The sequence below is a fragment of the Arachis hypogaea genome, chromosome 10 (genome assembly GCF_003086295.3).
Source record: "Arachis hypogaea cultivar Tifrunner chromosome 10, arahy.Tifrunner.gnm2.J5K5, whole genome shotgun sequence".
Classification (NCBI taxonomy): domain Eukaryota; kingdom Viridiplantae; phylum Streptophyta; class Magnoliopsida; order Fabales; family Fabaceae; genus Arachis; species Arachis hypogaea.
Genome location: NC_092045.1, coordinates 2,975,395 through 2,989,617, shown reverse-complemented (window position 1 = coordinate 2,989,617; position 14,223 = coordinate 2,975,395). Strand labels below are relative to the sequence as shown.

Here is a 14,223-nt window from a genome sequence, read left to right as displayed (position 1 = left end):
TTTATAATTCAATTAATAATTTTTTATATTATACGGTATTATTTTTATTTTAAAATAATTTATTTTGATATAAATATAATATAATATTTTTAAAAGTAAAATTTTATTATTTTAATATATAAAATTTACAAATTTGTATATACTAATGTTTTATCAGATCAACTGGGTTTAACTCGTTTTCTTTTCGAATTACTTCAGAGTTGGGTCAAAATAGACCCGTTGCTCTTTTAAGTTCGGGTCTGAGTATACTTAAACCTGACCCGACCCATGAACGCTCCTACATACAGTAATCTATTAGTTAGTGATAAATCCTTAAATGAAGTTTAGATCCACGATAAATTAGCCATTGACTTGTCGAACCGGAGCATACTGCAGGCAACCCATTTATCAGAATCTAGCAAACTCTAATTATGTGTCGTCATTTTGGTAGGAATAATTAAATTAGTGTATATATAATGATTTTGATGAATCGAGAATCACATTGTTGCTATAAACAAACCAAGTTAACCATAATAGATAATAAGCTAAGCCACTTTGCCATTCATCAGATTAGTACACTTCACTTTTGCTACAAAACAAAATTCTTAACTACAATTTACAAAGGAGTTAGACAATGGCAAAGATCACAAGAAACCAACTTTAATTGGAAACTTCTCTGTATGTTTGAACTTTGATGTAGTTAGTATTCCCATCTGCACCTTACCCTGATGACTCTTTGTCCTAAGGCTAACATCAATGTAAACAAATAGAAACTAACCAAGAAGGAAAAAATCTTTTGTACAAAAGATGAACAACTATTAAGCTAAAAACCTGAGCTTCGCCACTATCCTTTTGTCCTCACTCTTTTCTTTCCCTTCACCGGCATGGCGGCCGGCCTTTGACCTGTCCCATTCCCACGCCCAACCTTCTTTGGTCTACCAAAAGCTTTCTTCTTGACAGGTAATGATTCCACTGAAGGTGGCGAATCGGCTTTACTCGGTTTCTTGGCTGCCTGTGACACCCCGGATACCGAGTTGCTGCCATCATTACCAACTGCCTTTGCAACAATCTTTCTGTTACCAGGGCGCACGCTTCTTGGTTTCACATGAGGATTATGCACAGGTAATTTAAGGGACACATTATCTTGGGTGGTACCTTTGCTGTCAATAGTAGTAGCAGTGACCTTTGGCTTTGAACTATTCCTGTCCCTCAATTTTTTGGTGACAATGTCTCTTAGAACTAGAGCAGACTTGTACTCGCGAGTGCTCTTGGAGTAGAAGACCAGAGCATTATTCGCGAGTAGAAGCAAGTCTCGGAAGAGTTCCATCGTCGAGTTAATCGTTTGGCTGCTAATTCTTGACCTTATGGTGTCGAAATCCATGTGCCGTCGGATCATTTTCTTGTACCTTCCTCTCTTCTGTTTTTCAAAATAGCAGTGCACAAGTAAGTTGGTAAAATGAAGTAAAACCATTACATGTTGAGAAACTCAAAACTAACTCTAGATGAGTTACCTGACTATCGAGTCTGCGTCGGAAGGCAGAGGCTCCTTTGGTTTCAAAAACAGAATCTAAAATCTCCCTCAAGTTTTCTGCCCTATCCTCTTTCAAATTTCTACTATGATCATCTATGCCGGAAGATTTGGCAACTTCGCCACAGTTGCTTGTAGAACTTTCTTTACACCAGGACACAACATCAGCTGAATCTAATAACTCACTTTCTTCTACACTTGCTTCCTTAATGTTTTTACTACAATCCTTTCTCTTCCTCTTCCCTCGCCGTTTCTTAAAACTCGCCAGCTGTCCTTTGTATATCACACATGCCAAATTATCTACATCCAAAACTTTGCCCAGCTCCGTAGAGCGTGAAACTTCAGGCATAGTCTCTATATCTTCCGCGGACACAGCTGGAACCTGGCAATCGGGTGACCAGTTTGTCCTGGTTTCGTGCGTGAAACTCCCAGCAGATAACCCGTCCTTTGACGAAGATTCAACTCTCTCCAGTTTCAGAGAAGGCACGCGTAACTGCGGACTACCTGAGCTATTTTCAACACGACAATCATCTCTCTTCTCATTCTTGTCAGCCTTGAGAGATTCAAGCTTTGATTCGAGAGACCTGAAACAAACATGTTGAGTAAACTATACCCGAAAACTGGGAAGCCAGCCACAGAGCATAGTATTTCTATGCAACTAACCCAATTGAATCTTCAGATAACTCCAGAGCTCTTTTCAGCTCCGCTACTCTCTTCTTTCTAAGTTCCTCAAACCAGGCCCTGAAAAAAAACCATACAATGAGACACAGCATACAATTTCTATGCAATGTTGACAACCTAATGAAGATATAGATTCTACTTACTTGCTCCCAGAATACCGCTGTTGCAAGTCTTCATACTTGGCTTTACATACCTACAAAAGTAATATAGAAATATCAAAATTAAAAATTGCCAAATATTTTTCCTTCATATGTTTTGGTTGTGAACTGAGGTTAGAAAACCAAACACTTCTCAGCAATACAAGTTCTTACCTAAATTCTCATCAAAGTTAATTTTTGTCTGACAAAGATGTTTTACTTTAGGTGACTACTCATACAATTGTCTTCGTATAAAGATGATAAGTGAGAACTATTAGATAATTTAACATATTTGACTTAATTACCGTTCCCGACTGTAATTTTCATGTTGTCACCTTTCAATTTAAAGGGTAAACTTCACACATAAATTTGTTATATCAAAGTGTATCTTTTTAGAGGTTCAAAGGGTTTTGGACATTCTTAATTTATCACATGATTCACACCACAAAACTCAGGAAAAAAGTTGTGTGAAAGTGGTGAAAGTGAAAGTGTTGTCCACCCAATCATTTCTCTTAAATTCTATATTCTGTGTCCACATAATTATTGCTACTGTTATATTCCTTACTTAGCAATGTACGAGAATTTTACTATGGTCTATGGTGTCACAATCTTTGATTTATTCGTATACAACTGGACCCACAAAATTAAAGGGTCAAAGTCAAACACTTACTTGAATATATCTAACCTTTTGTTATTAGATTAGACCAGTACTTCAATTTTTAATAATTATTAGAGGAAGAAATTAGTTTAATGAGTCAACAGAGATGGCTGACACCAGCGTAGCGGTTATGCTTCATAATCCGAATTAGTACAACGTAACATAATTGCATGCTTTTAGTCCTTTATTATTAAATCTACGCGGGTTTCCATTTATACCCCCAGAGCTAAATAATTTTTTTTTGGTGACTAAAAGATTATAAGGTTATTTATTTATATTGCTTTAACAAATATTGATAGATTATTTAAAAAAATTACTAGAAGATTCCTGGACCGTGCGGGCAGCTTCATAAATACACAAATAAAATTAACTTTTTAGTCTTTTCTTCGTAATAACACTCAAGACATTAAACATTTTTTTATAAGAGTAATAATGGGATTCTAATTCTTCCTTTTAATTATTATTAATTTTTTAATGAATAAAATTTAAGCATGTATATTATTCTTTTAAAAAATAATACAAAAAAAATTGTTTATTTAAAAATTAAAAAGATGAGTTAATGCTTTTAATTATTTTTTTCTTTTTATAATAACTAAAATGTAAATTATTATATTCTTTCCAATTCCAAAAGAGTAATTAAGGAAGCACATTGGTGACTGAAACAATACAATAAACAACGAATTCTGGATTTGAAGTGTTAAAAAAACAAAAATTATTTGTTTAATTATCTCTAATTAATTAATTAGAGAAAAATTCAAATGAATTAATTAATTATATTATTTATTATTTGAATTGAATTACCTCAGGGGTGAAAGAGTAAGGACAATCGGTTCGTGCTCGGAGCTCGGCGGAGACGACGTTCCAGTCGCGGGTCCCGTGGCGGAGAACGGCCCCACCGAGGAGTAGCTCCTCCCATGTGCCCCACGTCCTCCCCATCAACTCCGTCCCCATCAACGCCGTCCACGTGTACGCTTCTGATCAAACCAACCGCCACCGCCTCCGTCCCTTTCTTTTTTATTTATTTAATATTGAATATTATCCTGCGCACCAGGCGCACTTTAGCGAATGCCGCCCACGCAAACGAAAGACAGAAGACAGAACCCTCTCCGGCTACCCAACCACCGGCGGAGACGGAACCAAAGTGGATGTTGGGGGTGGAAAACGGTCGAAAAACCAATTTTTGCGATTTGGGAATGGAGGGACGGTGATTTTCCGGCGAGAATTGTGGAGAAATTTGTTGTTTTCCGGTGTTTAAGGTTTTTTTTTTTTGTCTGTTTGGGTTGGAGGTTTGTTGTAAAAAAAAACGTAAGTTTAGTTAAGAGAGTATGCGTGAGATGAGGGAGTTGAGGGATTCTATTTGAAACAGAAAAGGTTTGAACTTTTGAATTTTATGAGAAGTTCCCAACAAAAAACATAATCAAACGGGGAAAAACAATGGACGATGATAAGCCAAATTGGGCATTGACAATTGTATTTTTCCGTTTTTTCCTAATTACGGCTTCTTTCTCTCTCCTCTTTCTTATACGTGGAATTTTGTGAGAAATGACAATCAGGTCCTCCCTACATTCACCATATTTTTCATTTAGGAATCTAGATCTTCTAAATCTTAAATTTGTATTTTAAAGAATAAAGTGTGATCTTCTATTTTTGAATAATTTTTTTTATATTTATTTTTAGTCCTACTTATAAAATAAACGGTTAAAAATTACATTTTACTCTCTAAAATAAAATTCAAATTTTAGAAAATCTATTAATCTAAATCCCTCATTTGTTACTTTTTTTTTTTCAATCTTATGATTTGGTGCTTGTCTTTAAGCTTCTTAGATTTTGAACTGCTTTTTTTAGTGGAGGGGGCAAGCCTAAAATAAAACCAAACTAATAAACTAATACCAGCCATTTTAATTTAGTCCCTTTAAAATTTATATTTTAATTTAATTTTTTTTTAATGTTAGATTTCTTTCCTTATCATGAAAGTTAGAGAATATATCGAAATTGTTTATAATCATAAAAAATAACTTTTTTTTCTATTATTTTGGACCTTGGTGCTGAAAACCAGAAAGGCCTAAGCCTAATTCATAAGGGGAAGAGCCAAGCCCAAAGTACTCGACTGCATTTCATTGAAGATTACAGTCCACTCATGTATTGAATAAAAACAATTGAAGATTCATTTCATTCAACATTGAATATGAGAGATACACAGAGACATAGGAATATGCACATTAGTATAAGTTTGTTGATACTTTATACAGGGGTTGGTACTTTGTAGTATCACTATCACAAATGAACAAATTGAGAAAACAAAATGTACATACAAGGAATAGCCAACACCAGTTGATTGAACTGTTACAGACCAATATCCACAAGTGCCTTCTTCCTCAAGTCTCTCAATTCTTTAAACTGAAGCTCGGAAATTAACAAAAAGCCGGCGATGACAGCAAATGGGCAAGTCACCGACACAAAATTGTAGGATACCATCTCAATATCTCAACGTGACGCGCACTCCTGCTTAAGAGTTTTATTGAGCCAATGCTACTCCTTCTTCAATTGGTTGAACCTCATTCAACATCTTTAGTCAGGATTGTTGAAGAACTAGGTTCAGTTCCAAGGCAGACTTGGCCAATGCGCCACCCCTCCTGCAGCAAAATACAAGGCCAAAGGAACCTCTCATTATGGTTTTCACTATTTTGCAGGATAGTTTCATATCTTATTTAACATAATTTACTATCCTAACAAATTAGAATGCATAATTTTCTATCCTAGTAAAGATATACATGAGAGTACTCTTGGAGTATCGTATTTATACTTAAATTATAATATTTCTATGTATATTTAAATTATCCATTAATAAAAGGAAATTATGCAAATTTCTAACCAACACTACCAAGGCACTTATTTCTATAGAAAGTACACATATATATGTGACATAAAGACTTCATTACCGTATCAATATTGGAATAATCATTTGTATCTTCTGCAATTCCTTGAAGCACTGGTTGCAGCATTCTAGCCTGTTCTCAACATTTGAAGAGTAATACTCAGTTACTTGTCACACAAACTACACAAGATAATTAAAGAAATATCAAGTGAAAATCGACAGTACCTTTGCTCTCGATGTAAATCAACCCCAACAGAGGGAGGTGCTGAAACAGTTGCACGAATTGTTGGACCAAAAACCGCTACAAGTTTCAATAGCATATCCAGCGACAACTTTACATGCCTGCACATTAACACCAGAGAAATAATATATGAATTTACAAAAGCATCCATCAGTCTATAGATAAGATTTCAATCTCTAGTCTTGATTATTCAGATCATGGCTGGCGTGTTAAAGCGCAGGCAAATATAATGTAAATTTACCTTTCTGTTTTACCATCCAACAAGCCTAAGAGCACAGGAAGCAAGCAAGCAAATAAATCTATGGTGAGTACATCCATCTTCTCCACAAGGACACTGATAACATCTGCTTGAACCTGCATCAGATTGAAGTTGTTTTCAGAACTATATAATCAACAAGAAAAACATGAATCTCTGGTCAGAAGAATTAGACACAAAACAAGCAGCAAGTCAACAAAAGTGCAAGAGGTACTTCAAAAAGTACTCACAGATTGATCAGGCAACTTCTTCAAAGCATTAATGGCCCCTTTAACATCGTTGCGCTCCCAAAAATGCCGCACCACCTGCAAATACACATTATGACCACTAATTCGTCAGTAACATTTATTACAAAGTTTCCAGTTTTTCTCATGTTTCTTTCTTTGATGTTGTGAAGCATACCAGAAAAACCAAATGTATAAGTTCCATGGCAATGAATAATACAAAATCGACGAATGACATAGTAACTAGTAGAGACCTAGTAAGCAAACAAATAAAATTAAAAGCAACAACTAGTTAAAGTTACCTGTAATTTTGTCAAGCGTGAACGAAGATTACTCAAAGTTACATCATGATTTTCCATCAGACCTTCGATGATTTCCCCTTCATTTGTAGATTTTGAATCCCCTCTGCATAACTGAGGCTCAACTTTCTGCCAAACATACAAGGATAAACAGGATTCAGTTTAACTACATATAGGTGGTTCAACTTCTTAATAAATATCATACATGAGGATAAAAATGATTTGGTGGAACTACACCTAACCAAAATTTTGTAAGAGTAAGGGCTTCATGCCTAAGTTTGAACTTTCACATGCTTTCTTGACATATGGTTCCTCATTTATACATTATAGAAGAGAAGAGATATTGGGACAGAGGAAACTAAAACAGAAATAATGGCAATAACACTTGATAATGATCCAAATTTCCATGAAATAGGTGTTCAGCAAGAGGGAAATAATACTTGCTAATGATCCAATTCCCATGAGCTGGAAGTTTACCAGTTTGTTGGGAGACTTATCAGTTTCAGAGGTTGTGATCGAAATAGAGCTCATATTGTTCTCATCTTCATTGAGTGGAATCCTTTGCCTCCTGTCAAATACTACAGCTGGAGATGCATGAATTGGATCTTCATTGTGATCTTTTTCCCTCCTCTGATATCTTGTGGGGAGGGACCTGTTTGTTTGAACTTCATTGACTCTTTCCCTCTTCTCAAATACTACGGTGGGTGATGCATTAACTTGATCTTCCCTTTGACTCTTTGGAAAGGACACATTAATTTGGTCTTCAATGATTTGACTTCTTTCCCTCTTCTCAAATACTACAGCGGGGGATGCATGAACATGATCTTCATTGTGACTTTTTTCCCTCCCTTCATTTATAGTGGGAAGGGGCATGTCGGTTTGGTTTTCATTGGTTTGAATTCTTTCCCTTCTTTCAAACCTCTCAACCAGAGAACGGGTCCTCCCATGTACAACAGCAACTGCCAGAACACATCTAAAAATATTCAATTTTCAGTGGCTTTTATACTAAAGAAAGCTAACTTACAAGGGATTACAAACCTCCATTGATATATTTAACCGGACTACTCTCTTCATTACGAGGAGTAGATTCATCACCTGAAATATAAGATAAGATCAGTAGAGATTAGAGGAGTCACAAGACTCAAAACTAACATCTTGAATTATTTATAAGTCTAAGTACACTTAATATCTTTGCTGAGTGATCTACATATTATGTCAGCACTTTAAAGTAGAGACAAAAACTTACGTTTTGGCTGATCAGAAAATATTTGTGGAGATATAGTCTTGTCAAACTTTTCTGTAACATTCTTTATAGGATGTTTATCTTGGCAAGATTCTTTGATTTCATTCTGAGATCCTAAATTCCTCTGGAACTTGGTATCTTTTGCACTGTCTAATTTACTTGTAGTATCAGAAAACTTATCAATATCAAATCTGCCTGTGGATGCTCTCCGTGAATGAGCTGGTTTAAGTAACATCCCAGGCTTTGTCTTTGTAAAGGTGATGGTCTCTTCCCCAGATTTTGCTGAGTCCTTAACATCGGGAACATCGCGAGGTACAACATTTGGCACAACAAAAGATTTTCTGAGCAATTGTTCATTTGGTTTTACATTAACTCCTGCTGCAGAACTTGGCTTCTGTGTTCCAAAGTTACAAATTTCCTTGGGTTCCTCTGGAATATCTATTCTTTGGGAATTAACAGATCCAGATCTCTGTAATGTAATCGGTTTCCCTCCAGAAGCTTCATATGTAAGAAAATAGCATTCATTAGATGCACATAAATGCATGTAGAAGTTAAGTTTCTAGCCTTGAGTCACTACAGACATCCTTCACAGACACAAACCACTACATAGCTTACAGTTATAAAAGGATCCAATAGGTCAAGTTGGGCTATCAAGTTCGGAAATGTTTGGTAACCAAAGAAAATCAGCCAAAAACAGCCATAACTTGCCTTATTTAGCATTCATTAATTGTTGCGACAATTAATGAATGCTAAATAAGGCAAGTTCTGGCTGTTTTTTTTGTCTACCTAGCATTACCCATCAAGTTAAGCAACTCAACAAGAGTTATCACTTGACACTTCTGAAAAATCTTGAAATGTATAAAATTTGGCAGTTTCAGAAACACACCGCGAATGATTAACAGTGTTGCAGTACTCGAAGACCAAATAAGAGAAGACCAAAGGTCAGCGGCTTACAGTCGATATATATATTCTTTATCTCTTTTGACTCATCAGGAGACACACTGCGGAATCTGGTAGTTGGCCCCACATCAACCTCTATTTGCTCTTGTTTACTTTCCCTAAGATTAAGTTTGTGCTCCATGCCTTCACTTGTCTTGGCATCCAAGCCGGAACCATCACCGTATGGTTCAATAAGCTGACACGTTAAAATTAAAAATCAGACAGAATCAGTTTCATTACAAGTGGTTCACAAATGGGGAACTACACAGCAAAACAAGTGAGATAGATACAAGATTATAGCAGAGAGATCATCATCTAAAGTAAAAGACAATCCTACCGATATATCTGCTACCCAGACTCCAACAGAGTTTCGGTAGTATGAGCACCCCAAAAGTTTCCCATCATTAATACAGAGGTCACCAAGTGTTGTCCATCCCATATCAACAGAATCATGACAGATAACAGGCTCCCATGAATACACCTGCAACATATCATATTGGCACTATACATGACTCTTTTATCCTTATCCAAGTTCTTCATTATATTATCTTTCACAATCTCTTACCTTCAAACCATCCTCATGTCCAGTAAATAGGGTTCTTCCATCAGGATGAAATGCTATTGAGCGCACCCCTGTAGCCTAATTTAAAGCAATATAATATGTTTCAGAGAAGCAACATAACTTTAAAGCAATGACATTTATATTTATGACAGAGAGAGGCACAAATTATGACATAAATGGACATAATTGTTTCCTTTTGAATAGAAACTAAAAGATTAAGTGCATTTAAGTACCTCGCGCCTGGCAGAACCAATCAGTTCAAAGGTTTCTAAATCCCAGAATTTCACTGTTCTATCAGCTGAACCTGCAAATTTCAATAGCTACTATTTCCGTAACTTGCACTAGTATACAAAAGAAGTTTGCAGAACTCTTAAAAACAAAAGGCACAAAACAAAACAGATTGATTGACATTTTGGAAAATATTAACATACATTATACAGTCCCACAACACATTACTTTGGAGGACTTCAAGAGGGGAAAAATCTACTTTCCTTGGTGCTCAAAGATTGCATGGCAACACAGAACCTATACATTACAAAATCCTAGAAGAAAGCCAATTATACTTTTAGGCCCAATTAAATTACAACAAATAGGACTATAGGATTAGTGTAAGACAGTGATGGAGAGAGATTAACATGAACCAAGGATTAGCAATTGAGTAAGTCCTCATGTTAATAACCCAAACAATAACATTTCAAGTAACATTGGTAAATTTTTATTCCAAAAGTTGCTACTTGCTGTATAGATCTAAACATGATATATTTATACAATGATGATCGCTACACCTAATTTGGAAGCTAAAATAAAATGGAAGTTATCAAAAAGGGAATTAAAAATGCTATGAATAATACTAAAACTAGCCGAAAAAAGGCTTAGAAGAAGGCAGAACCATGGTCAGACAATCATAAATAAACTGAAAATTGCAGCCTAGCCATGATTTGATCTTGATAATATAATTATTGAACTCTTAATATGATTTTATATTTTAAATGCCCTGAGTTGGGCTATTGGATCATTTTATATTCATTAATATTGCACATATAACAGCATCAACCACTCTCACTTGTCCAAAAGTCAATTAGAGTCGCTAAATTACCCGTAGCTAGAAGGAACTCAAGAGGATGGAAATCTATGGACCTAATTGGTCCTTCATGCAACTTGAAGTCATTCAAGAGTTTTCCAGCTGTTAGATCCCACACCTGTACATTGTTAGTGACATATATTAATGGTTTATTTGATACAAAAACTGCTTAAAGTTAAAGCTATTGAAAGCTATAGTACATCAAAAGTTCATATCTATTATTACCTTCACAACACTGTCAAGTCCACCAGAAACTACCCACCGGCCATCTGGAGTGAATTTGATAGTACTAATGCCCTGGGTATGACCCTTGAATGAATGAATACACCCCTTTTTTCTGATGTCCCAAATCCTCAGATTAGTGTCCATGGAACCAGATGCAAAAAACTCACCAAACGGATGAAACTCAACAGCAGTGCAATTGGATCTGTGTCCAGCAACACTGCGAACCACTATACTTAACGAACAATAACACATATCAGAGGCATATTGGACAAATATTGAAAGTTGGAGATCCTCATCCTATATTGTCCCCAATAACGTAAGATTGAGATGCTATTTCTCATATTTATTCATATAGATTTCATTATAGGGTCTTGCATTTAAGCTTACAAGTTATTAACTTTTGATAAGAAAGTTTCCATTGTCCTGACCTATAGTCCATGCTCTATAATGTTATGCAGCCTATGTCATAAACTACTGAACTTACTCTTTGATTCTTCCAAATCCCAAAGCTTTATTACACCTGATGATGCTCCACCAAGAACTAACACTTCTGCTGAGTCAAAAGACACAGATTCAACTGGACTAGTATGGCCAGACAGGCTCTGCATATATTTACAGTAACACAGCATTGTTAGGTCACATTTATATGTGCTACATGACACTGCTTCCATCGAAAGAAAGGCACACGCAAGTCATGATCAGGAATCCAATGAGGGTGAAAAGAATGTATAGATGATAAAACGTTCTAGAATACATAACAACACTAAATAGTTAATATGAACAAGCTAAGCAAGTAGTGCATATCAGCAATAATGTAACCATATAGGAATCAAAATGCAAGAGAAACAAAGGCAGCAAATCACACTGACCATTAAAGAAGTTGGTTTGCCAATGGTCCACAAATTGACCTTGTAATCATCTCCTCCAGTAATGAAAAGACGGCAATTCTTCTTTCCAATATTTAAACAATTTACACTGCCCGCATGAGCCACAAATTCCTCTACGGTTATTGGCTCAGGAAAACCACATTATCAAATACATAATAAGCAGAGTCAACAGTTAAAAAAACAATAAAAGTGCAACTTTGACAATTTTTCCCCCTGATTTTAAACAATTATAAAGAAAAATGCTGATTGTTTCAAATAGCAAAGCATGAGAAAAACAGAATTCAAAGACAAACATGAGAACTCTACCAACTTACCTTGGCAATCAAACGGATAGAAATAATTATTAAAAATAAATATTTAAAAAAATTAAGCTTTTGACCAGAAGTAAGAACTTCTAGCAGAAAACAAACAAAGCAGAAACTCCAAAGAAAGAAACAAATTAAAAAGGCAGAAAAACAAACTACTTTTCAAGATGTAAGGAAACGAAACACCTGACCCAGGTTTTCAATAGAAACTTAACCTCAAGTAGCTAACTTTATTCATTTCCGAATTCCGATTAAAATTCAAAATTATAATGAAAAAAAGGATACGTATTTTGTATCCACGCTTTGCCATTTTTTTTGGCGGGCACCTAAGAAACCCGCTTAGTGAGCTGAAATGAAACTCCTTTTGGAGGCAAAGAAGCAATTGAGGACTTGGGTCTACTTCAAAGCTTCAGCAGCTACAAGAAGAGAAGAAAGCAGCTTCCTTTGGTGGTTGGAAGATGGAAATCGGAAGCGGAAAGATAGGAGTTTAGATTAGATATGTCAGATGAGAAATGGGTAAGAAGAAGAAGAACTCAACAACAAATAAAGAAAAAGGGAAGAAATTTCATGTTCAAGCACAGTGAAGATGGAAAATGATTTGATTTTTTCCTTTTTATTTCTTAGTTTCCTGTCTAATTTCTAATTTCTATTAATAACTAATTTATTTTTCTTTTTTAAATTTGACAGCTTATTTATTAATTAGGGAAGCACTCCAATGCAGATTCCTCTGCTAAGTTACCTATTAAGACTATGACCTTGTCTCTTACTTTGCTTACGTGTCATTTTTATTGCCCTAATTTTTTTGATTGAAAATTAATATTCAAATTATTTGAGGTAAGGATTCTACTTTTGTTTATAAAAAAAAAAAATAAATACTAGTATTTAAATTCAATTTGCTGTGAGGTAGGAATTGCTTCATCGATTATGGTTTTCGTGGTCTATAAATCTTTTAGAAGTTGGTAGTTTATCTAAAATTGTTCTTATTCATATATTTAATATATATTATTAATTTGATTATGTCACGTATACACTAAAATCAGTTATTAATATAAAATACATATTAAAATATAATTATATATTAAAATAAATTAAATTATATTTATATTTATACACAAATATCATTTTTGTTATTAATTAGAGACTATAAAAATATATATTTGTTAGTAAAAATTTAGGTGCAGTTGATTTTACGTGAAATTGATAATTAAAAGTTATTAGATGAAAATTTAATTAAATTAATCAGACTATCTAACGACTCTCAATTATCAACTTCATGTAAATTTGACTACAATTTGAGTTTCCACCATATTTGTTATGAGAAGCGAGCCTTTAATCTCAACTAACATGCATTTATGATAGAATTTACATAGCACACGTTCAAATCAATATTTCCTGGAGTGAAATAAATGAATTAACTATATTTACGGATACTTGTAAATCCATATCTACCAAATATAAGGAGTAATTCAACTAACAATTGAGGAAGAAGCGATATTTGAAGGAGTAAATAAAACCGCGAAAATGACTTGTATCTAACCATGGGAGATTCCTTATGACTAATCGTCCTTTCTTCATCTTTAATTTTTCATTATTTAGATAAAGACTTGGTATATATATAGAGGATATTTAATTTCACTTCGTTTTCATTCAGTAATATGGATATATCAACATTTAATAATTAAATTAGTTAGTTATAATATAGGGACAACCAATAACATTAAAAATTAAAAATTATAATTTTTTGCTTCAAAATAACTCCTACCCATTAGCACCTGTTATTATTATTTTAAACAAAGTAAAATACAAATACTACTAATAAGGTAAAAATTCAAGTGCAGTCGACTTCACGTGAAGTTAATAGTTGAGAGTCTTTAGATAAAAATTTAGTCAAATCAGTCAAATCATCTAACGGCTCTTAGTTATCAATTTCACGTGAAGTCGACTGCATCTGAATTTTCACCTACTAGTAATAATGGACGGTGCCAACTGTTCATAAGTTTATTAGGTTAGATACATCTTTCAATTCTCAATAGTGTATCCGCCACCAATGTTGTTATTCATCAACTACTCATCACAACTAGGTAATAAACAAGGAAATGACAG

At 34.5% G+C, this 14,223-nt stretch overlaps 2 protein-coding genes across 2 annotated transcripts; both read right to left on the bottom strand.

Moving 5' to 3' along the window:
• Positions 1-484: 484 nt before the first annotated feature.
• LOC112714640 (uncharacterized) lies at positions 485-4,477 on the bottom strand. Its single transcript, XM_025766273.3, has 5 exons — positions 3,785-4,477; positions 2,332-2,381; positions 2,171-2,248; positions 1,491-2,091; positions 485-1,396 (listed from the first exon to the last, which is right to left on the bottom strand). The coding sequence occupies exons 1-5, from the start codon at positions 3,932-3,934 to the stop codon at positions 824-826; spliced, it is 1,452 nt and encodes a 483-aa protein (XP_025622058.1). The 5' UTR covers positions 3,935-4,477; the 3' UTR covers positions 485-823.
• A 648-nt stretch (positions 4,478-5,125) lies between these two features.
• Positions 5,126-12,993, bottom strand: LOC112714639 (katanin p80 WD40 repeat-containing subunit B1 homolog KTN80.1). Its single transcript, XM_025766271.3, has 18 exons — positions 12,406-12,993; positions 11,798-11,928; positions 11,413-11,530; positions 10,929-11,155; positions 10,719-10,821; positions 9,856-9,926; positions 9,626-9,700; positions 9,398-9,541; positions 9,076-9,256; positions 8,125-8,619; positions 7,917-7,973; positions 7,356-7,837; positions 6,882-7,007; positions 6,586-6,660; positions 6,341-6,453; positions 6,084-6,200; positions 5,923-5,991; positions 5,126-5,616 (listed from the first exon to the last, which is right to left on the bottom strand). The coding sequence occupies exons 1-18, from the start codon at positions 12,428-12,430 to the stop codon at positions 5,556-5,558; spliced, it is 2,670 nt and encodes an 889-aa protein (XP_025622056.1). The 5' UTR covers positions 12,431-12,993; the 3' UTR covers positions 5,126-5,555.
• Between the last annotated feature and the right edge of the window lie 1,230 nt (positions 12,994-14,223).